The 19,320-nt window shown below is 30.7% G+C and overlaps 1 protein-coding gene across 3 annotated transcripts; it reads right to left on the bottom strand.

The window, feature by feature from the left end:
- Positions 1–2,549: 2,549 nt before the first annotated feature.
- On the bottom strand, positions 2,550–19,165 carry LOC148234015 (uncharacterized). Of its 3 annotated transcripts, none has more exons than XM_088188443.1 (9): positions 18,992–19,165; positions 14,277–14,411; positions 14,060–14,207; positions 11,378–11,446; positions 10,416–10,593; positions 9,931–10,122; positions 8,825–9,316; positions 7,687–8,755; positions 2,550–2,661 (listed from the first exon to the last, which is right to left on the bottom strand). In XM_088188443.1, exons 2-8 carry the CDS (start codon positions 14,326–14,328, stop codon positions 7,700–7,702), a joined length of 2,187 nt encoding a protein of 728 aa, XP_088044569.1. In that variant the 5' UTR covers positions 14,329–14,411; positions 18,992–19,165; the 3' UTR covers positions 2,550–2,661; positions 7,687–7,699. The 3 variants fall into 3 exon arrangements, with proteins under 3 accessions (XP_088044569.1, XP_088044567.1, XP_088044568.1); XM_088188442.1 differs by lacking the exon at positions 2,550–2,661 and adding an exon at positions 6,396–6,500; XM_088188441.1 differs by lacking the exon at positions 2,550–2,661 and having other exon boundaries at positions 6,246–8,755.
- Positions 19,166–19,320: the final 155 nt, after the last annotated feature.

Here is a 19,320-nt window from a genome sequence, read left to right as displayed (position 1 = left end):
TACAATATAAAAGTCATCCGACCAATATACAATTTCACCTTTACAGCACCTCCAACATATTTGACATCGTGCCTCAATTTTAGTGCGTACCTGTATCTTCACGAAGTTTCGACGAAAATGTCACGATCCGATGGGCGCAGCAATCCAAATGACAACAGTGCGTTCAGTGTGGTTTTCAAGGCTGAATAAGCAACGGTCAAAACAAACAAAGACGAAAACACAATAAGACAAGACAAGGGCGAAAGCTAAGGAGGCAACCTACAGGGATCGCAAACATACAAACGAATATAATAAAGCTAGCCAAACAATTTGTAAGACTTTACAAATGCTTTTTATGCAGACGCATAGAAATCTGTCCGGCGCCCGCAGGAATAAGGTTGGTAACCTCTGATGTAGAATAATTTCATTAGTTCTCGCTAAGTTTTTAATTCTTCATAAATTTAATATCTGAAATTCGATTCCAAATCCTTCCTTTGATTTCCTCTTTATCAGTAAATTCTTCTTCAAAAACTTAGACTGAGACTAAAGATTTCGAGTTGTAAGACCTAATGTTTTTCAAAATCCTACGTTCACATTCATCGGTTCGTGCCATAAAACAATTCCCAAATTCATTTATTTTTTCGGGCATCATGATGTTGATACAGATTGTCGTAAGTATTTATTTTATTTTATCACAAAAGATATATCGTTGCTTAGCAGCCAAGTGATTAAATAGGTATAACGCTAAATGAGAGTACCCTGGAGATTGCATGAACTTCGGCGGAGAAGACAATACCTAAATTATAACTAGTATAGAAACAAACCGCTGAAGAAGTAAGGGTATATTGCGTCATTACGTAAAAGAAAACACATTCTATAATTTATAACTAATTTTATTAAACAACAATAAAACATATTTATAATAAATTTATAAATAGAACGTTGTCTTCATCTTTTGATTACTTAAACATTAAAACATTTTGTACAGTAATCCCTCGTTACGCAAGGTTTTTATTATACACATCCGAGAAAAATAGTAAAAAAAATAAAAATTCAAAGCCACGAATAAAGCACTGAAAGTAATCACAGAGCTAAATTTATTTATCCCAATACACCCGTTGCTATCCATTATATGTTAAGAACTTAATCAATTATTCTTATCTAGTGTATAAGCAGCAGTCATTTCTGGTACACACTACCAATCCAGATGTTTAAAAGCACCCAAACAAACAATGCAACATACAGATTTGTTTTCTTTATCACTTTGCAATTTTGTTTTCTTTATCACATTATCACTTTGCTAAATCATGGTTGGTTAATTTTACATTCTCCAGTGTATATTTTATATGCAAACTTTCGGTGTGCATATAAAATATCAAGAGCAAAATCAAAAATGTACCTTATTGATTTTTAATTAAAATTCAATTTATTTTATTAAGTCATTATACAAATAAGAACTTGAATTATTATTACTATATTCAGAATAAATTTTACTTTTATTTCAAACTTCTACGTATTTTTAAGTGAAAATTTTGTAATTATAAGAAAAAGTGTAATACAAATTTATTAATGTAAATTACTAATATAATATATAAATATAAAAAAGAGACATGTATAATTCATTGCTGCCAGGACAAATAATTCATCCCTATTTACATCAAATTTTAACTGAGGATGTGCAGTGGTTTCTTTGTGATAATGGTGGTCAGAAAAAATAATGACTCCCAATCGAATACCTGTTCTAACTCTTCTGTGCATTTGGTGGGATGTATGAGGAATAATTCATTATTAATTGTTAAAACAGTTACGTCTCTGTAATAACCGATAAATAAATATTCTTAAGAAGTATTACTATTAGAAGGATAAACGTCCAAATATATTTAAAATAAAGGGGATATTTCTACATCACATACACAACCCAAAAAAGCAAAAATGATCTGTGAAAACATTTTGGGATTAAACTAGGTGGTTCTACCACACCCTCCATATTCACTAGACCTTGCTTCATCCGGTTCTTACATTTTCATGTCCATCGAGCACACCTTAAGATAAAAACATTGTCGGAATGTGGTCGAAGTGAAAAATTAAAACTGTTGGTATATATTATACATACTCTATTTTTATTAAAAAAAATATTCTTTTCAGCGCAGTTTGGTAGAACGTACCCCCCCTTCACCCCTGCAGATAACAAGGGATTACTGGAACACAAATCAGATTTTTTAGGTGTGACACTAAGTGGTGATATTTTTTTGTTAAGCATTATTAAAAAATAATAGGTTTATCTGTAACATTATCAATATGGACGTTATAAATTTTACTATAAAAACTTGTTTTACACACATGTAATAGTAATTCATTCTTTTACTATAAATACTAAAAATAAAATATATCTCCATATTTACAAATAACGTGAGATGGTATTGTTTGTGTCGTTAACAGAATTCATGATGGGATGATGATGACCTCAAATATTAGGTCGAAATGTCACAATATGCAAACACTTATATCCCTGCGTTGAATTCTGTTAACAACACAAACAATGTATATATTATATTTACTACTTACCATACTAACGGTTCATTTCACCGATTGACTAGTTATAGTGAGTTGTATATGGACAATGTATATGATAATAAATTAATTCCTCAGCATTTGCCAATGGAATATTATTCTTAAATATAACTAAAATCCAAATAAAAAAACGTGTTTTTAAACATACACAATAGTTAAATTTAAATATGTATATAATTTTATAATAATAAAAAAAAGCAGATTGGATATAAATATACATATAAGATAATTTTTATTTTAATTACAGGTTTCTTCGTGACAGTCGCTTACTTTTGACCGATGTTTCGGTAATACAAGACAAATATAACAAAAAAATATTTTTTATTAAATGTTTGCCGAGACGTCAAGCAAAAGTAAGTGATCAGAACTTATATTAGAGAGCTTGAAAATCGTGCCTTTTCACTCCATTTCTCTTTTTTTAGACGTTTCGACTCTAGGTATCATGTGTGAGGTATTAATTTTGTTTTCCTCGTTATATATTGTGGTTGTTATTGAAACGAAAGGAAATGCAGTCATAATTGTAAACGACACAGTCAGGAAGCCTAAGATAAGAACTAGACTTTTTGAGTCGAAACATTGGAAAGAGAGGTACGTAAAAATGGCGCTAAAAATGAGCCCTCCCATCTTCCGAAGTTAAGTACCGTGATGCATTTTGTTTTAAAAACAAATATCATATATAAAAAACCACAGTACTTCTCGAAATCATTATAATTTAAGATATATCTGTAATCCTTGTCACTACTGACAAAGGGTATAACTTCAAACATATAGGTTATTAAAATATGTGTAAAAAATAAATTCATTTAAAGTATTTCTAGATAAATTTATCAGCATATATGCATTATTTAATAGCTGAAAACAGCATTTATACTTATACGTTTTCTATGACAATGATCATTTTTAAGCTGTTTTCAAAAAATGAGTATAACGATAAGTGAGCTCTAAAATTCATAGTGATAAAGCACTGGTTTTGTATTATTACAACTTGATTTAATTTAACGATTTATTATCTCAGTTGTGATTACTAAGAGTTGAAAGGTGATTTAATTTTTAATTAAAATTTTTGTTTTTAATAACGAGGTGAGTGTGTGCCCTTATCTCTCATTCACTCTCATCACTTAACACGCGAGCGATCGAGAGGGAAAGTATCTCACCGCCCGTGCCTGTTATATATAGTATACAGGTGAAAGAAGTTAAGTGAATGATGAAGAACTAATGTTAATTTTATTCTACATAATATTTAAAAATTGTATAACAATATAATATTATAATAAATCAAAACAATAAAAATTGTTTTTATATGCCACTGTTAATTATGTGAAGGAAGTTCATTTTTCATCTCCTCGAGAAAATTCATATGCTTATGGAATGTTTCAGATTATTTAATATGTTTTCACAGCCCTCAGTGGAAAATACTTTAACTTCTCATTCATTGTTTGAATGATCTGAACCGATGAAATTTTAACGGGTGTGAAATACATGGCTTTAACCCTTTGCACTCGATTTTGTAGCGGGTAAAAATAAAAACAGACATTATTTTATCAATAATTAAATTATATTAGAGGTACGCAGAAAAAGTTCGTTTAATTATCAGTTGCGATCTGTATTTTGCAGCAAAGCCTAAAAGATTTTATCAACGAGGGATCGTAAACTTGTTTAAGCAATAGAGCAAAGTTGCATCTAACAAGGAATAATATGATACATCGTTGAATTATATTTTTTAAATAAATTCATTTTATCAGGACTGTGGAATCATTTAAAAATTTACCAACTCCGACTTAAAACAATTTTAATAAAATCAACCAAATTGCCAGCGTATAAAATTAATAATAAAAATAATGAAAACGATTTTCAAATTATAAAAAAAAAATAGAAAAAGATTAAACATTAAAAATTGCCACCTCTACTAAACTTTTTGGCTACTTTAAATATTTTTTTAAATTAATTATTATTTTTAATAAATACACCAAAATACACAAAAGTGATACTTTTTCTTTTTATGTGCAACACGTATAAAAAAATATTTATTAAAATCCCGACATTTTTAAATTTTAATGTTTCTAAAATATTGGTTTACAATCATTGGCTGCATTATTGAAAATACACAAGAAAGAATGAGGAACACTTCTTTAAAAAAATATTTATGGTTCCCAAAATATTTTTCCTACTATATATGATACTATTATTATTGTTTAAATTTTATAGTGCAAAACACTGGATGATATTCAGGATTACTATAGCACGTGTTTCTCTCACAAGTAATCTTTGGAACCTTATCTTTCGCGTGTTTTTGTATATTATTATATAAGCGTTAATCGCAATTGTTTCTAACACACAAAAAAATAATTTAACTATACGAAGATCTGCGATATATACCGTGTTAGTTTTGTAGTTAATTGAGCCCATAATTATAAAAGTGGTTAAACCCACAGTTTAATGTACACAAGAATTGAACCAAAAACTGGAATTCCTCGAGAATATGTGTATTGCCAACAGCACCCTTGAGTAGTTTGAAGAAATGCTTAAAAATATACAACTCTCTGCGAGAACTCAGCGAATTGTATTCCAACGCTTCTAAAAGAAAGGCGCTGTGATATTATTAGAACGAATAATAACCAAATATCCTTATTTAAATGTCATAGAAGACATAAATAACTAACAAATCGCATTCCTTACAACAAAGTCGAGCATCTTGAAAGACTTTTCGCACACATCATTTACTCTCAAAAGCGATACTGAGATCATTAGTGAAAGTTTCTCTAACCAGAATGAGATCGGTAAAATGACATAATATGACATTTTTTGATACAGAAGCTTATCTCTACAGAAAAAGAGTATAAGTAAATTTGAATCATTGGCATACAAAAGAAAACTTAAATTTAAATTCATTAATTAATAAAGAGCAGAGGGACTAGGTTAGATTGAAGAACTCGTGAAAGAGTGAAATATTATTTTGACATAATACAAACTGTCTACAATCCTCAAATATTTCAGGAATAATCGAGTTACTGCGGTCCGACAGTTTTCTTACTAATAACGCAAAATAAATTTTACCGAAGGCTTTTTCAAAATCAGTATATCATTACATCTACTTGTATTCCCGCATCAAGAGATTTCGTCGCTGTTTTGGTGAGACAGATGATTAGTGACAGTGGAACGGGCGGGATATTTATAAGGCACAGCATGTTCCACTTGAAGTGGTGCGACTTGTTTGAGGTATTATTTTCTCGTCACTATTATATAAATCGTTAGCTTTCACATTCTTCATTAGAATGAGTGAATTCAAATATAATACAAAATCCTTCCCAGCAACATCAATTGAAAATATTTCATCAAAATTATTATATTAAACTATGGCACAGTTTTTTTACAATGAAATATTAAAAAAAAGAAATGTTTAATAATAACACAAATTAAAGCGAAGTTGCAAGTAATGAAATAGTTTCATTTATCGGTACACAAAAACTCGAAAAATAGTCAAAAACACAAATCTGTTGATAAAAATGTCACTGAAAATTTTTTTAATCACAATAAATACATACTCGCTGATTTAATTAAGATAAAATGGGTAATTTATCGATGAGATGTCTTTCCTGAAAATGCTATCTACAACATTGAAAAAATTATTTAAAATCAACGTTAAATTTCCAGAGGTACTGGTGCGTCATATGTACATTACGAGTGCAAAAGGTTAATTTTATTTTAATTCTTTGGTTGAAAACTAGAGGTTTATAATAGGTGTGTGACTAATAATAGATTTTTAGAATAACATGTGCTACGTCATACAAGGACGAGATAAGGGGTGACTCATTAATGCAATTTCGAAGAGTCTTCCCCCCCCCTCCCCGACACTAATGTCAGGAATAACGGATTCAAGGCACGATTGAGGAGACATTGCTGTCATCGCCGAGGATTGATGTAACACACGCACCGCAGAGGGGGCTTTGCATCTACAATGATATTCTAATTATAAATATATATAATATAAGCTGTAGAACAATAGTTAGTAAGTACAAAATTCTTCAGTCATTAATGGAAGATAAAATAGAAGACAAACACTGAATCTGTAGAAAAAACCTTTTATAAAAGGTTTTTTCTTATTCTAAAGAAACAGGATTGACTACGTTTAATTTTGAGAGGTATATATGTCTTTTTTGTCAAAAATAAAAAGTTTTAAAGTATCCGTTTCACCCATGGCAAATATCAATACACTTAAATTATCGCCATAAAGATATGACAACTCGATTTATATATAAAATTACATTAATTTTTTAATAAACAGCATCGATTTTTTTTTTAATTCGTCGTTTTGCTTTGACAAAATACTTGAAAAAATAATTTTAGTTATGTGGCATTTGTCAGTTTGAAATGCAAAGTCATTTCTTAAAAAATGGTCAGTTGTATAAATCTGAAGTTTTGATTCCGAGAAACCCCTACCTTCCATCGAACGCCAAAAATACCAACGAACCCACACTAAATTCTGAAAATATAGTTAAAATAAATAGAAGTGAATGGTTGTTGTTCTAGACTCTTTTAATTATGGTGCTAGGCTAAACAAGGCGAGATAAAAACTGTTGCCAGATTACAAGATTAGTTACAAGATTAGGGGTGACATAGAAATCATCCAAAGTATGTTTTTTCAGAACATAACGGATTCAAGTCACATTTGAGGGACACGAGAGCTTCCGACGAGGATAAAGTCTCCTCATCCGTGCCACTAGAAACTGCATTCACACCTAGAGGACCGGCCTGCGTCACTCAGATTCCTCCCATTTTATCTATATTTTTTCAGACTCAATCACTATCACCAAATCTATTGCATTTTGGTTATCATAGGAGTTCGTTAGCTCAGACTTTCTGCTGCGAAATGTTTAATCTATAGAAGTATTTCGTGGGAATTAATAATGTATTCAAAGTTTCAAAGTTTTGTTACTCAGAATTAAGAAAAAAATCGACGACATATAAAAAAGAGACTATATAGCGTATAATTTTACATATAAATAAAGTTATTTTATTCCTGCTACAAATCAAAAAAAATGTAAGTATCACTTTGTTTTTTAACAGTTTTCTAATTCTGAACCACAAATTCAAAAAGGAGAAAACTACCTTTATATAAGAAAATAAAATACAACCTACAGGCACTTTTCCACTATTGCGGGTACATCTCGATGGAAGAGTCCATGGTAATTTCCTTGCTGATGACGCTAGGTTCGCTTTTGACAAACGTCCTCGATCTCTCTAAGTAGAAGTTGATGCTGTTGTCGTTCGAAGAGTAGGAATTGGAGGCGCCGTTTTTAACAATCTTAGACTTATGTTTTGGCTCCGGTGTGATCTTCTTCGTCGCCTTCAATTCGGTCGATTTAGAATATAGATGTTTGATGGCAATCTTGGCGTTCTTCGTCGGGACGTTGGACTTGACTTTCGGGCTCACTAGAGCCACGGAAGACGAATTTCTGTGCGAAGAGCGACTCGGAGAAGAAAAGTTGCTGTCGTTCTTCAAAGTAGGCGACTTGTCAGATCTTGAGTTCTTCTCCGATAGCTTCGAGCATTCATTCTTAAGTTTGCTACTACTGCTGCTACTGTCCAACGCTCTGATGCTATAAGGCGAGACGTAAGCAATTATAGAGCATTTCTCCTTAACCGGTGGCCATATTTTGTTCTGTAGTCCGATTGAATTCTCAGATTTGCTGACTTTCTTATTCAATACTTGCTTGTAAATGGAACTTGTTTGTAAATTATTGACCTGCTCGATCGAACTGTGTATACTAGTCTTTCGAATGCCTTCAACTGTTTTACCTTTGGCTACGTCGAAGTACTTCTTCTGCAAAACGAGCGGTTGGATCAATTTCGGAATGCGTTTATCGTTCTGCGATAAAGACCTGGGGGCCGCTTTCTTCACTTCGGGCACTACGTCAGGTATGCTCTTGGGCGGTTTCGGATTCATGTATCTAGACTTAACGTTCTTATAGTTTGCTTTCGGGACCGGTATTTGCGTCTGTCCGTTTCTCAAATTAATATTTGTGATCTTAGTGGAAGAGACCATCGAATTTCCGGGGGCCACGACTCGCTGTTTCGGTATTGCCGTTGCAGCCGGTATTGGCTGTCTGGAAATCCTCATCGGAACTCGGTTTATGCTTCCCAACTGTGAATACAGTATATATTTTATCTTTTCTACGTTTCGCTCTCTAGTGTATTTGCTAACGTTCTGAAATAAAAAATATTTCAATATTAATAACTGCTGATACTGATTAATCTCTATAGTAAATTATTATACCTGCATGTATTTGGAGTAGGTACTAGTGGTCATGACGCCCGAGCCTTTTTGAATCCTCGCCTGCAAGTCGGGCTGGAGTGATATCCACGCAGATGTAGACATGGCTTGGGAAGCGCAGCAGATCAGGGCGTCTTCGCAGTGTATCGTGAGCCTGGACAGCAAATGCCGCCACTCGGGTGCAGCCTTTTCACACTGGAGCCTCAACATGCGGTGGAGCTGAGCATACGCGGCACACACTTGAATGGGATTGGCCCGCTCTATAGCCGCTGTTAGATGATCTTCTAATCGGTGCAGAGAGTTCGTTTCGGAATCGGCTAGTGAGTAAAACGCATCTGTCGACAGCACCTCTACCAGATGACCTCTGATGTACTGTAGACATTCTCTCAACAACCCCAGTGTGAAACGGAATATGTTAATCGTCCAAGTCACCTTAGGCAACGTATACATCAGATTGTCGCAGCATTGAGTAACTTGCAACACAGTATCTAAATCCTGCCGAAAGGAAAAATACACTTTAAAACTCTTTTTTTTATGGGTAAACTACGGCTCTACTACTTTTCTTGTTATTTATTAACCAATTACCTGTCATGATCTGACTATTATTGCTATCTTTTATATAATATACTTTAAATTATAGATTGTTATCTCGTGCATGGCTAATTTAAAAGTATAATTTATATAGTAAACGTCAAACCGTTATTTTTTCATATTGAATTTCGTTCCAGTTTAATTAAAAAAATATCAGTTCGGTTCCAGTTTTTGTTCCAGAAAAAATAACGTTTTTTCAGCTTTCAATATTCAGCCCCAAGTGATATTTCTTATTTTTTTTAAATGTTTTTATTTGTATTAAACATTTATTTTTTACCATAATTTAGAACATTTTATTCCTTTTTTGTAATAAGTATAGTTCATTAATTGAATATATAATATAATATAAATAATAACATTTAATTATTGAGCTGGTCTGGTTTGTATCAATTCATTTTAATATTTTATGATATTTTCTTATTTATTATGTATTATTTTTTACCATCGTGACGCTTTGGATTGACCTGTTAAGTCACGATTATCTTAATTAAAATAATTAAATGAATAAATATACTCACTATATCCAGAGCATGATGTAAAAAACACTTTTTTATTATGTGATCAGGCAGTAGGGCGAATTCTCGCTTTGCCCAAATGTCGTCCGAATATTGCTTGACCCAGTATAATATTTTGTAATAGATTTCAGAATATCCGATCGCACCGGACCATGGTAAGAACTTTGATATCAGAAAAGAGCACTCGGCGCAAGGCTGAAAAGTCAAACGATCATAATGATGTTAGTAAATGAATCAATTATATTAGTTTATTTAGTTTAATTATGTTATTAATTAAAAAATATATTAGGTAGATATTTAAACACTTGAATACATTTTTATATAAATAAATCTACCTAGTCTTTGCTGCTTTTTCCGGATACATTTTTATCGGATCATTTTTTAGTTTGCCAATCTTATTTTAAAAACATTCCCTTTTTACTACAAAGTTTCATGCTATTTTATACTCTTTTTAGTTATGCGTACATAGCTTATTTTGTATATTATACCTTGTGAAATTTATGAAAATAATCAATCTCCAAAATGTGAGTGACCAATTCTTTAAGGCCTTCAAGGCACAGCAAGTCAGCAAGATCAGCCAGTTCGAATATGTCGATGTTGTGAGGTACCACCACACTGCCAGAGTATATCTGACATAGTGCAAAATGGACGCATTCATATGAAAACCTGAAAGAAAGATCAGCTTTTTTTAAAAAATACCTTAAAAATAAATAAATATGGAAAAAATAGAGTATTACCATTGAATACATCAATGAAATGCCCAAAGTAATTTTATATGTAAAGAATTCTTAATCTGTTACACAAGAGTGATTACCAAAACTGAAGACTCAATGGTCAAAATCTTCCGTATTAAAATATAAAATGGTCTTTAGAAACAACTCTGTTAAATAGCGTAATAAAATACATATCGGAAACATGTAGTTTTTTTTTATGGAAAAATCCACTAGACACCTTTCTGTATCCGTATGTTAATTTAGACTTATAAATATGAGGTATGAAGTAAAAGATTATGAATTGATTTTCGCTCTAAATAATGTGAAATATCAGAACTGACAGAAATTAGCAAATGTTTTTCGTTCAAACACTTTTCATTCTTTCTAATGAAATGAGATTTAAAATAAAAACGTTTTGCAGATGTGAAAGAGGTTAAGCAGAAAACGATGGAAACAATAAAAATTCCAGAACTGAGTGTTTTATTGAACACACAATCTTTAGTACTTTTGTTGCCGAAATGAAGGCGAAATTTGGCAGATCGGTCTTTATCATTAAAAGGAAAAGAATTGGTTATATTTTTTATGAACTGTGTGGTTTATTTGCTTCAAAAAAAAGTTTTTATTAATATCGTGTAATATTTAGATAGTAATTCCAAAAGGGTTAAAATCAAGATCTAAGATATTTTATCTCGTCACATTCTTTGTAATAAAAAATGTTGTAAAATAGTAACACTTACCCGTCCAGGTACACAATGTTGATTGGGTCTTTAATTTTTCCACTGAACATCGCAGCGAAATATTGACATCTGTAAAATAATATTTTATTAGACGGTGATAATCGTATTACATTACAACTATCGGATTATATTTAAAAAAGTTTAAAAAGCACTGGATTGATTTGATTTGACAAAATAATTAGATTTGTTTACTTTGATATGATAACTATCTCTTAACTAGGTTTGAAATTTTAATTTATAAAAACTACTATAGGAATCGGCTATATACAGTAAGGTGCAAACATTATTTCTAAATAATCACAAAAAAATTTAAGACATATCCTTAACCCCAGAATTTTTAATCACTCATTTACGAGCATGTCTGTAGTCGTGACTAGTCTCCAATTCGAGTACTCGATACTCGAGTATTTTTGTCTATTTTTCAAGTACTTGATAATCGAGTATTTTGAAAATTACTCGATTAATACTCGAAATTAAAAAAATTTGAAATATTTCAGAAACAAAAATAACTTTAACTCGGTCCGGTAAAGGTTAACGTCTTGCTTATATTTGGCGTTTATGCCCGAAGTCCCGAGTTAGAGCGGTTACTATCAGGTATAATTTTTTCATAGTTCCATAGTTGCATAGTTCCGGTCGTCGGCTATGTTAGTAGGTACGACGGAGAAATTTCTTTTGTGTTTTCTGTTCGACAGTCCCGACTTATCTAATTTATGGCAATAAACAATAAGAAATATCGACAAAAAAATTTTTAGGTTTATGACTATGCAGTTGTAGCGTAAAGTGTTGTAAATTGTTTATACTGATCCCTCAGTTTAAAATATAAATCAAATAATTGTGTGTTTTAAAGGCATTTAAAGTAGTCAGTTCTTTGCGAACCGTTTAGCACTAGAGTGAAAGGGATTCACCCAAATACATCTTCGAAGGATATAGATTTAAATTCTTCGCATTAATCAGAAGGAGTAGAATATTGTATATTGTTAAGAAAAAAAATCTATTCAAGAAGAATTACAAAATGCTATTTTGTCAATAGTCGAAGGAAATAAGAGAAAAGCAGAGAAGGGAATGAAAGAAGAGAACATAAAAAGAGAGTTCAAAAAATTTTATATCTATAAAAAGCGAACAGATATAAATTAGAAGCCTTATCCAACGCGTTAATGACAATAAGACCAACATCAACAGCAACGGAAAGGGTTTTTTCCATAACGGGAATAATAAAACCAAAGGTTAGCAGTAATATTAAATTCGAGACACTTTTTGCATTATTGTTTTTAAAAAGTATGTTCGTGAAGTTAAAATAATTGTAAAAATTAACATACTAAGTATTTTATTTATTTATTTATATGTGCACGAATTTGAATAATAGCTATTTTGGTACATTTGGTAAATACTCGAAAGTACTCGAGTACTCCAGTATTTTAAAATTTTAATATTCGATACTCGAGTAGTTGATGGTACGAGTAATTGGAGACTCTAGTCGTGACCCACCCAATTGACCGTCTAAATCAGGGATTCCGAACCTATTTGTACCCTAGAGCACATTCTAAAATATCGGTAGGGCGACGGGCACCACCTATTTTTTCAAAGCAAATTTATAGTAGGTAAAAAGTAATACACAAAAAAATAAGTTGCTTGTTTAGAATGATGGCGCCATGCTCAAAATGCAACGGTTATGTACTCACCACTGCGTCACATTGCTGGTTTGGTCCTAATGGCTACGAAAGTGGCTACATAAATACGTTTTAAAATTTAAACAGGTTAAATACGAGTGAGCGACAGTAAGCGAGCGTAGGTCAGAACAGCTAGCATTACATGAATAACTCTCTGCAACGAATCTACTTAAAAAGAGTATTGTATATATTGACAACAAGATTTACCTTACATAAATGGTTTAAATGTTTTTACTAACGCTCGCTCGCACTGAACGTGTTTAAATTTAAAAAAATAATTAATTAATTAAAAATTAATGTAGCAAAACGTTGTTGACCGCTTACATAGCTGTTAGGGCCAAATTATTGTCAATGTGACGTAACGGGGAATACTAAATACTTTTTGAGCGTGGCACCGTCTTTCTAAACAAGTATTAAAAATCATTTTAAAATATAAAAATTATTGTTTAAATTCTATAAAATGTTAAACACGCATGGTTGCCTCATACATACAAAATAAACGTTAAATAAAAATTATAATATCAATCTCAGTCAGTGTGATTTTTGCCATTTCAGTTCGTTGGCCAGTGCCTCATAGTTAGGAATTTGTTAGTAAACAATCATAGAGATCTAAATTTTGATTTTATTAAATTCATGTTTGAAAAAATGATTCACACAAGTATGTGGAACGGAAAAATGATTTTATCTTATATGATAATAAACCTACCCAAATAATTTTTACAACTTTACAAATTAAATGATTTTTTGCGGAGCGCAATAACGTCTGCGAGCACAGGGTTGGTAATCTCTAGTCTAGATGCTGAATAAAATTTAAAACTTAAAAATATTCAATTATTTTTTATTATTTTTTAAATGATAAAGCAACTTGTGGACTATCCTATGTATAAAATTCAACATAAATGTTAATTTACATTCTTTAGACCTTATAGGCGACCTTACTAGTAATACCTAATATTAAAAATGGTGATGTCACCATTGTTCGTCGCGAATAGTAAACGTATAAGGCGATACAAACCTGGACGTGAGGATGCTCTTGTGAGCCCTTATTAGCATTCCATCGACGTCTATAGTTATATCGCAAGCGATTTCCTCGTCGAACATTCGTCGCCAATCGTTGACTGAATTTGCATAAGTGCTAATTTCACCTTGAAGATGTCCATTTCCTAAACAATAAGTTTGCTTTATTAAAATCCACTCGGAACGTTTCCGTTCGAAAGCTCTTCTTTACTCACTCAACAACGTCATTTGTGATAGTGGGTCGTCTTCGTCATCATCGCAAGTCATCTTGATTCTCGCATATACATAAGTCGCGTTTACATCTTTTATGAGTTAATAATACATCAGCAGAATGCAGCGCAGCCGATCATCTGAATTTAAGTTACACAAATAAATTAACAAAAGGGAAAGCAAGCAAATATGGATTACTGCATAAGTTACAATATTCAACTTAGAGCAAAAATCGGTCGGCAACTACAATTTTGAAAAAATCTATCTAATTTGAGTTATTTGAATAAATATAATAACATCGATCTATTTATCATTCTCTCTAGATTTCTTTATTTATTAAAAGGTTTGAAATAAAAGTATACATATAGTGGAAATATTTTCTTAGAAAACCTTGCATCTTTATCATTTGAAATAGTACAGTAAAACCTCGATACAACAGACAAAATATCCAATCAAATGTGAAAATTGTTAAAAACATTATGTAAATGTTATACACGTTTAAATTCAACTTCCACCGCTTGTCAATAATGTTCTGCGCATGATAATCACACCATACTTCTAATTTTATACCTGTACATACAAATAAAGTGTATTTTCGATGTTTATTTGTATTATTTTATACAAAATTTTTATGTGAAATAAAATTTTATAACTACAACATAATTTTTTAAAATCACATAATATTTTTAATTTATTTATGGAAGATTTATTGACGTTTATTTTTTTACTAAAAAAACACATTCGGAAAACCTACTTTTATATAATGGACGTTCGGCTTTAACGGACACACCCTAATCCATTAGTCTTTAAAATAATAATAAAATTAAGATTTTTTTTTACATTTTAACCTTGTACTTTTAACATTGAAAGAATTTTTTACTTTGCCACACGATATACATACAATCAATTATTTTTCTTTTCTTCACACAAATCTGCGGTCAAAACAATTGGCCAGGAAGTTGGGGTTTGAAAATTTTGTTTAGAAGATTAATTTTTAGAATTTTTTTGTAATGAAATTAATACAGATTTTTTATTAATAACATTTGAATCACTAATTTTATTTAATTCACTTATTTTATTTGATTCTCGTAATATCCATCCATACATGATATTTGGTATACAATTTTTTTTTAATGTACCTAAAAAGTAAATTCCATTGCATTTAGTTCCAGGGAAGCGTCTTGGCTAAAAAAGAAGTACGAGGGCGACGCCCTGATTCTTCTACACTACTGCGCGAAGGTATACATAGACGAACGAAGCGGAAATAACAACAGAGCGGCGGCGGAGAGTACGCTTGGCTTGTTGTGCGAGTCCAACTAAACAAGTTAGTCCTAAAACACCTTGATAATAATAATGAACTGCCGACATGCGAATGACAAATCGATTGAATGACAAATTCCATTTAATATGAATTCTGACCCGAAAAATACGAGCCTTATTTATATGAAATTTTGAAGACACCATGGTAGTAGTTTTATTCATATTGTCTAAAAATATGTTTTAAAGTAGATCTTGTGAATATATCAACTAAGTTCGTTATCCAGACCGAACCGCTATCTTTTCTTAGAATAAAAACTAAGGAAATCAATTTTTTTTTAATAGAAATTAAAATAAAATTATAATATTTTTTTACACTTTTTGTCATTAACCTTATGGACTTAGGTTGTTAATACTCCCGATGGTGACTTTTATTTTAATTTTAATATTAATAATTATTTTTATAATATTATTGTAAAAATAACTGATAATGCATTTTGAAAATGAACTTACAAACAGAATTAAAAAAGTCAACAATTTGAAATACTATGATCAAAACTTTTAGAAATATGATGTGCCTTGTCCTAATATCGTTAAATTCAGTTTTATTGCTTATAATCCAAAGAAACTCTCATTAAACTGATAAGTACTACACTAATTTAGATATTTTAACATTTTAAAATATATTAAATAAAATAATACGTTAAGTCTAATGCAGCGGTTTCCAACCTTTATACTACTACACCTCCCCGAAAAAATAAAAAATTCCGCGCCTCCCTACCTTTTATTTTTTTATTAGATATAATAATATAGACAAGTTTTAAATAATAAAAACTTTATTACAAAAAAAAACTAAAAATTACAATTAACAGAATAATAACCCTGGCCCAGAAATCTTTTGAAAGTGAAAACATATCCAACTCATTTTTTTATAAATTTAATTTCCATAACTTCAGCTTTAACTTTGTCTTTTTGAACAAGTGAATGCATTTGTGATCCCTGCATTGATTTATTTAAACCGCTCAATTTTCCAAAAATTTCAACCAAATAGGCAAAAGTTTAACAATAAAATTATCGGTCGTCTACAAATGTGCCTCTTCATGATGGTTTTCTTCGAGAAAGGTTGCCATTTCTTCTTTGAGTTCAAACACCCTTTGAATCACTTTTGCACAAAATAGCCAGCAAACTTCAGAAGTGAGATATAAATAGCTTCCATATGAACACACAGCTTTACAAATAGCCTAGCTCTCAAAGGACTGTTCTTAATGTAGTATATACTTTTTATAAATTTTATAAAGATGTTTTTCAGTTCCTTGCTCATATTTTTTTATATATAAATTAAATGTATGTATAAAAATAAGCATTCATTCACTGAACATTTACTCTTATGTTATGATATGAAGTTTTATTTATTTGTAGATATTATGGTATGAAAATTACTTTTTTAATAAAAAGTTTTGGCGCCTCCAAGGTTGGAAGCCGCTGGTCTAATGTAAAATAACTTTTAGTTATTTGCTAAATTTAAATATGTTGAAATGAATATAATTATATATGTTTTACAAAAATATTGTGAGAAGTAAAGTTGTCTATTATTTTAGATAATACATTTATAACATTTATAAACGTAAATAAATATTATGGTTAAATATCATCAGATAGCTTCTAGGAAATAACTTAGAAGACAATTTAAATATACAATATATTAAATAATCGTTCCATAAAACGAATTGTTTGTGCATTACTGATGGATAGATTAGGTGCGAGCGAGCAGTAGCGAGCGAGCGTGCATTGGTCATAAACTTATGAATAACTCTCTGCAATGAATCATTTTCTGAAGAAAAAATCCGAAGATTTACCTTCATAAGTGCACAAAAAATTCATTTTATGGAACAAACTATTTAATTAAATGCACATATCTCTCAAAATAATTCCCTGTTAAATAACACTAAATAACTTAGATCAATAAATCATGATAATATAAATAAACAATTTTAAAAAAGGGTTATATAAATATGAACTGAGTATTTCAAAATTTGTTTAGTCTGCAAATGTATTATTAATACTTGATAGTATGACTACATTCACAAGAAGCTACTGTTACAGGAAGTGATAATTAAATTCTTGAAACAAATCATTTCGTAGCACGTTAATTTAAAAAAATTCAGGAATTATTTTGGAGTATTTTTAGGATTGTGTATAAAAGTGACAATTATTTTAATTTCTTCATACAAAACATTACCATGTACAGTCTACTGTACATGGTAACAGGGGTCTACTCCCCAATAACACGGTAATTTGGGAACGTGCTATTTGTGTGCCCGTTGTGTGTAATATCTCACCATAATAGATATTGCAAAAATATGTAAGAGTAGTTTCTAGTCTCCCAACTACTCGCAACCAAATAGCACGTTCTACTACTGCATATAGCAATTAAATTAATCCTTAAGAATTAATAATAATTTTACACAATATACTTTAGGGTTATTAATTGCGTAAATATTTTTAAAATAAAAAAATTCAATTTTTTTTACAATTTTAGTCAGTTTTTTTAAAAACCCCATAAGAAAGTTTGGTACGTGATCTAAATTGTTTTATAAGTTTTATTCTGAATTATTGTTCCTTTCATTACACATTAATAATCAAACATTTCCGTTTTTCATACAAGTTTTTTTTATTATTAAAATTGCTTCAACATCCAATAGTTTTATTAATTATATTTCCTCACATTTGTCTTTTTCAAATCCACTGATCGGTTGAAAATTCTGCACACAGTTTTAATAGTGATATTACTGACCCTTAATATACTTTTAGATTACGTTGATTTACTAATTAAATTTATACATTTTAAGATATCATACAAAGTTTTGAGGGGTATGAGAAATGACAAATCGAAAGCTGCTGAAATATTCTTTGTGGTTAATCGTTAAATGTTAAATTAAGAGATACTATTTCCTACCTAAATGTTGACACTGAAAATGAGTATCAATGGTATCTAATCATACGCACACATTCTCATGTACGCTCACTAACCAATTATAGACTTTCTTTAGCAATATTGTAAAAAAACTTTTTACAATATTGTAAAAAAGGTATTTATTTCGTTTTTATGTGTCCCGCATATGTTTGTATAATGTCTCAAAAATTTTCACAAAAATTAAATTTGATTTTTTTTTTAATTTAAAAATAATATATAGTTCTATACAGATCAATGCTATTTATGTCATTTTAAAGATTTAAAAAAAAAAATAATGTCTATGTTGCAAAAGTAGAACGACTTATGCAGCAATCTAATAGTTGATGAATATATACAAAAAATAATATACACGCGTATAGCTATGTGTTAAAAGGAGCTTAAAACTCAGTTTTTGTTACATTATTTCATATTTACAACAATAATAATATATAATATATAGAATACAAATTTGGCTAGTGCAAAAATCAATGCTCGCCGAACAGCTTTTACCTATATGGTCGTGAGTTGGAGCTATCGGAGCGCGACGGGGCCTGCCATCGTCGCGACTACGTCTCCTACGCCGGCGCCACTTCGGTCAATTCGAGTATAAAAACATCGATCGACCGCAGATGACAGACGAGCGACATCCCAACGCGAACAACTCACGATACTCGCGGTGTTGCCACATCACGTCAAAGTTACAGGACCTCCATCGCAAACCGAGGGGTAATATTGAACACTGTCAAAATGCGCTCGAATGATTGCTAACTTTTAAAAGCTCCTAGTTAATTTATAATTGTATCTTATATTTAAATAAATTTGTATACCAATATAATATT

The sequence above is a fragment of the Plectrocnemia conspersa genome, unplaced genomic scaffold (assembly GCF_051122295.1).
Source record: "Plectrocnemia conspersa isolate PC_06_02 unplaced genomic scaffold, ASM5112229v1 ptg000006l, whole genome shotgun sequence".
Taxonomy (NCBI): domain Eukaryota; kingdom Metazoa; phylum Arthropoda; class Insecta; order Trichoptera; family Polycentropodidae; genus Plectrocnemia; species Plectrocnemia conspersa.
The sequence above is the reverse complement of the archived record's forward strand: the minus strand, read 5'-3'. Positions and strand labels throughout refer to the sequence as shown.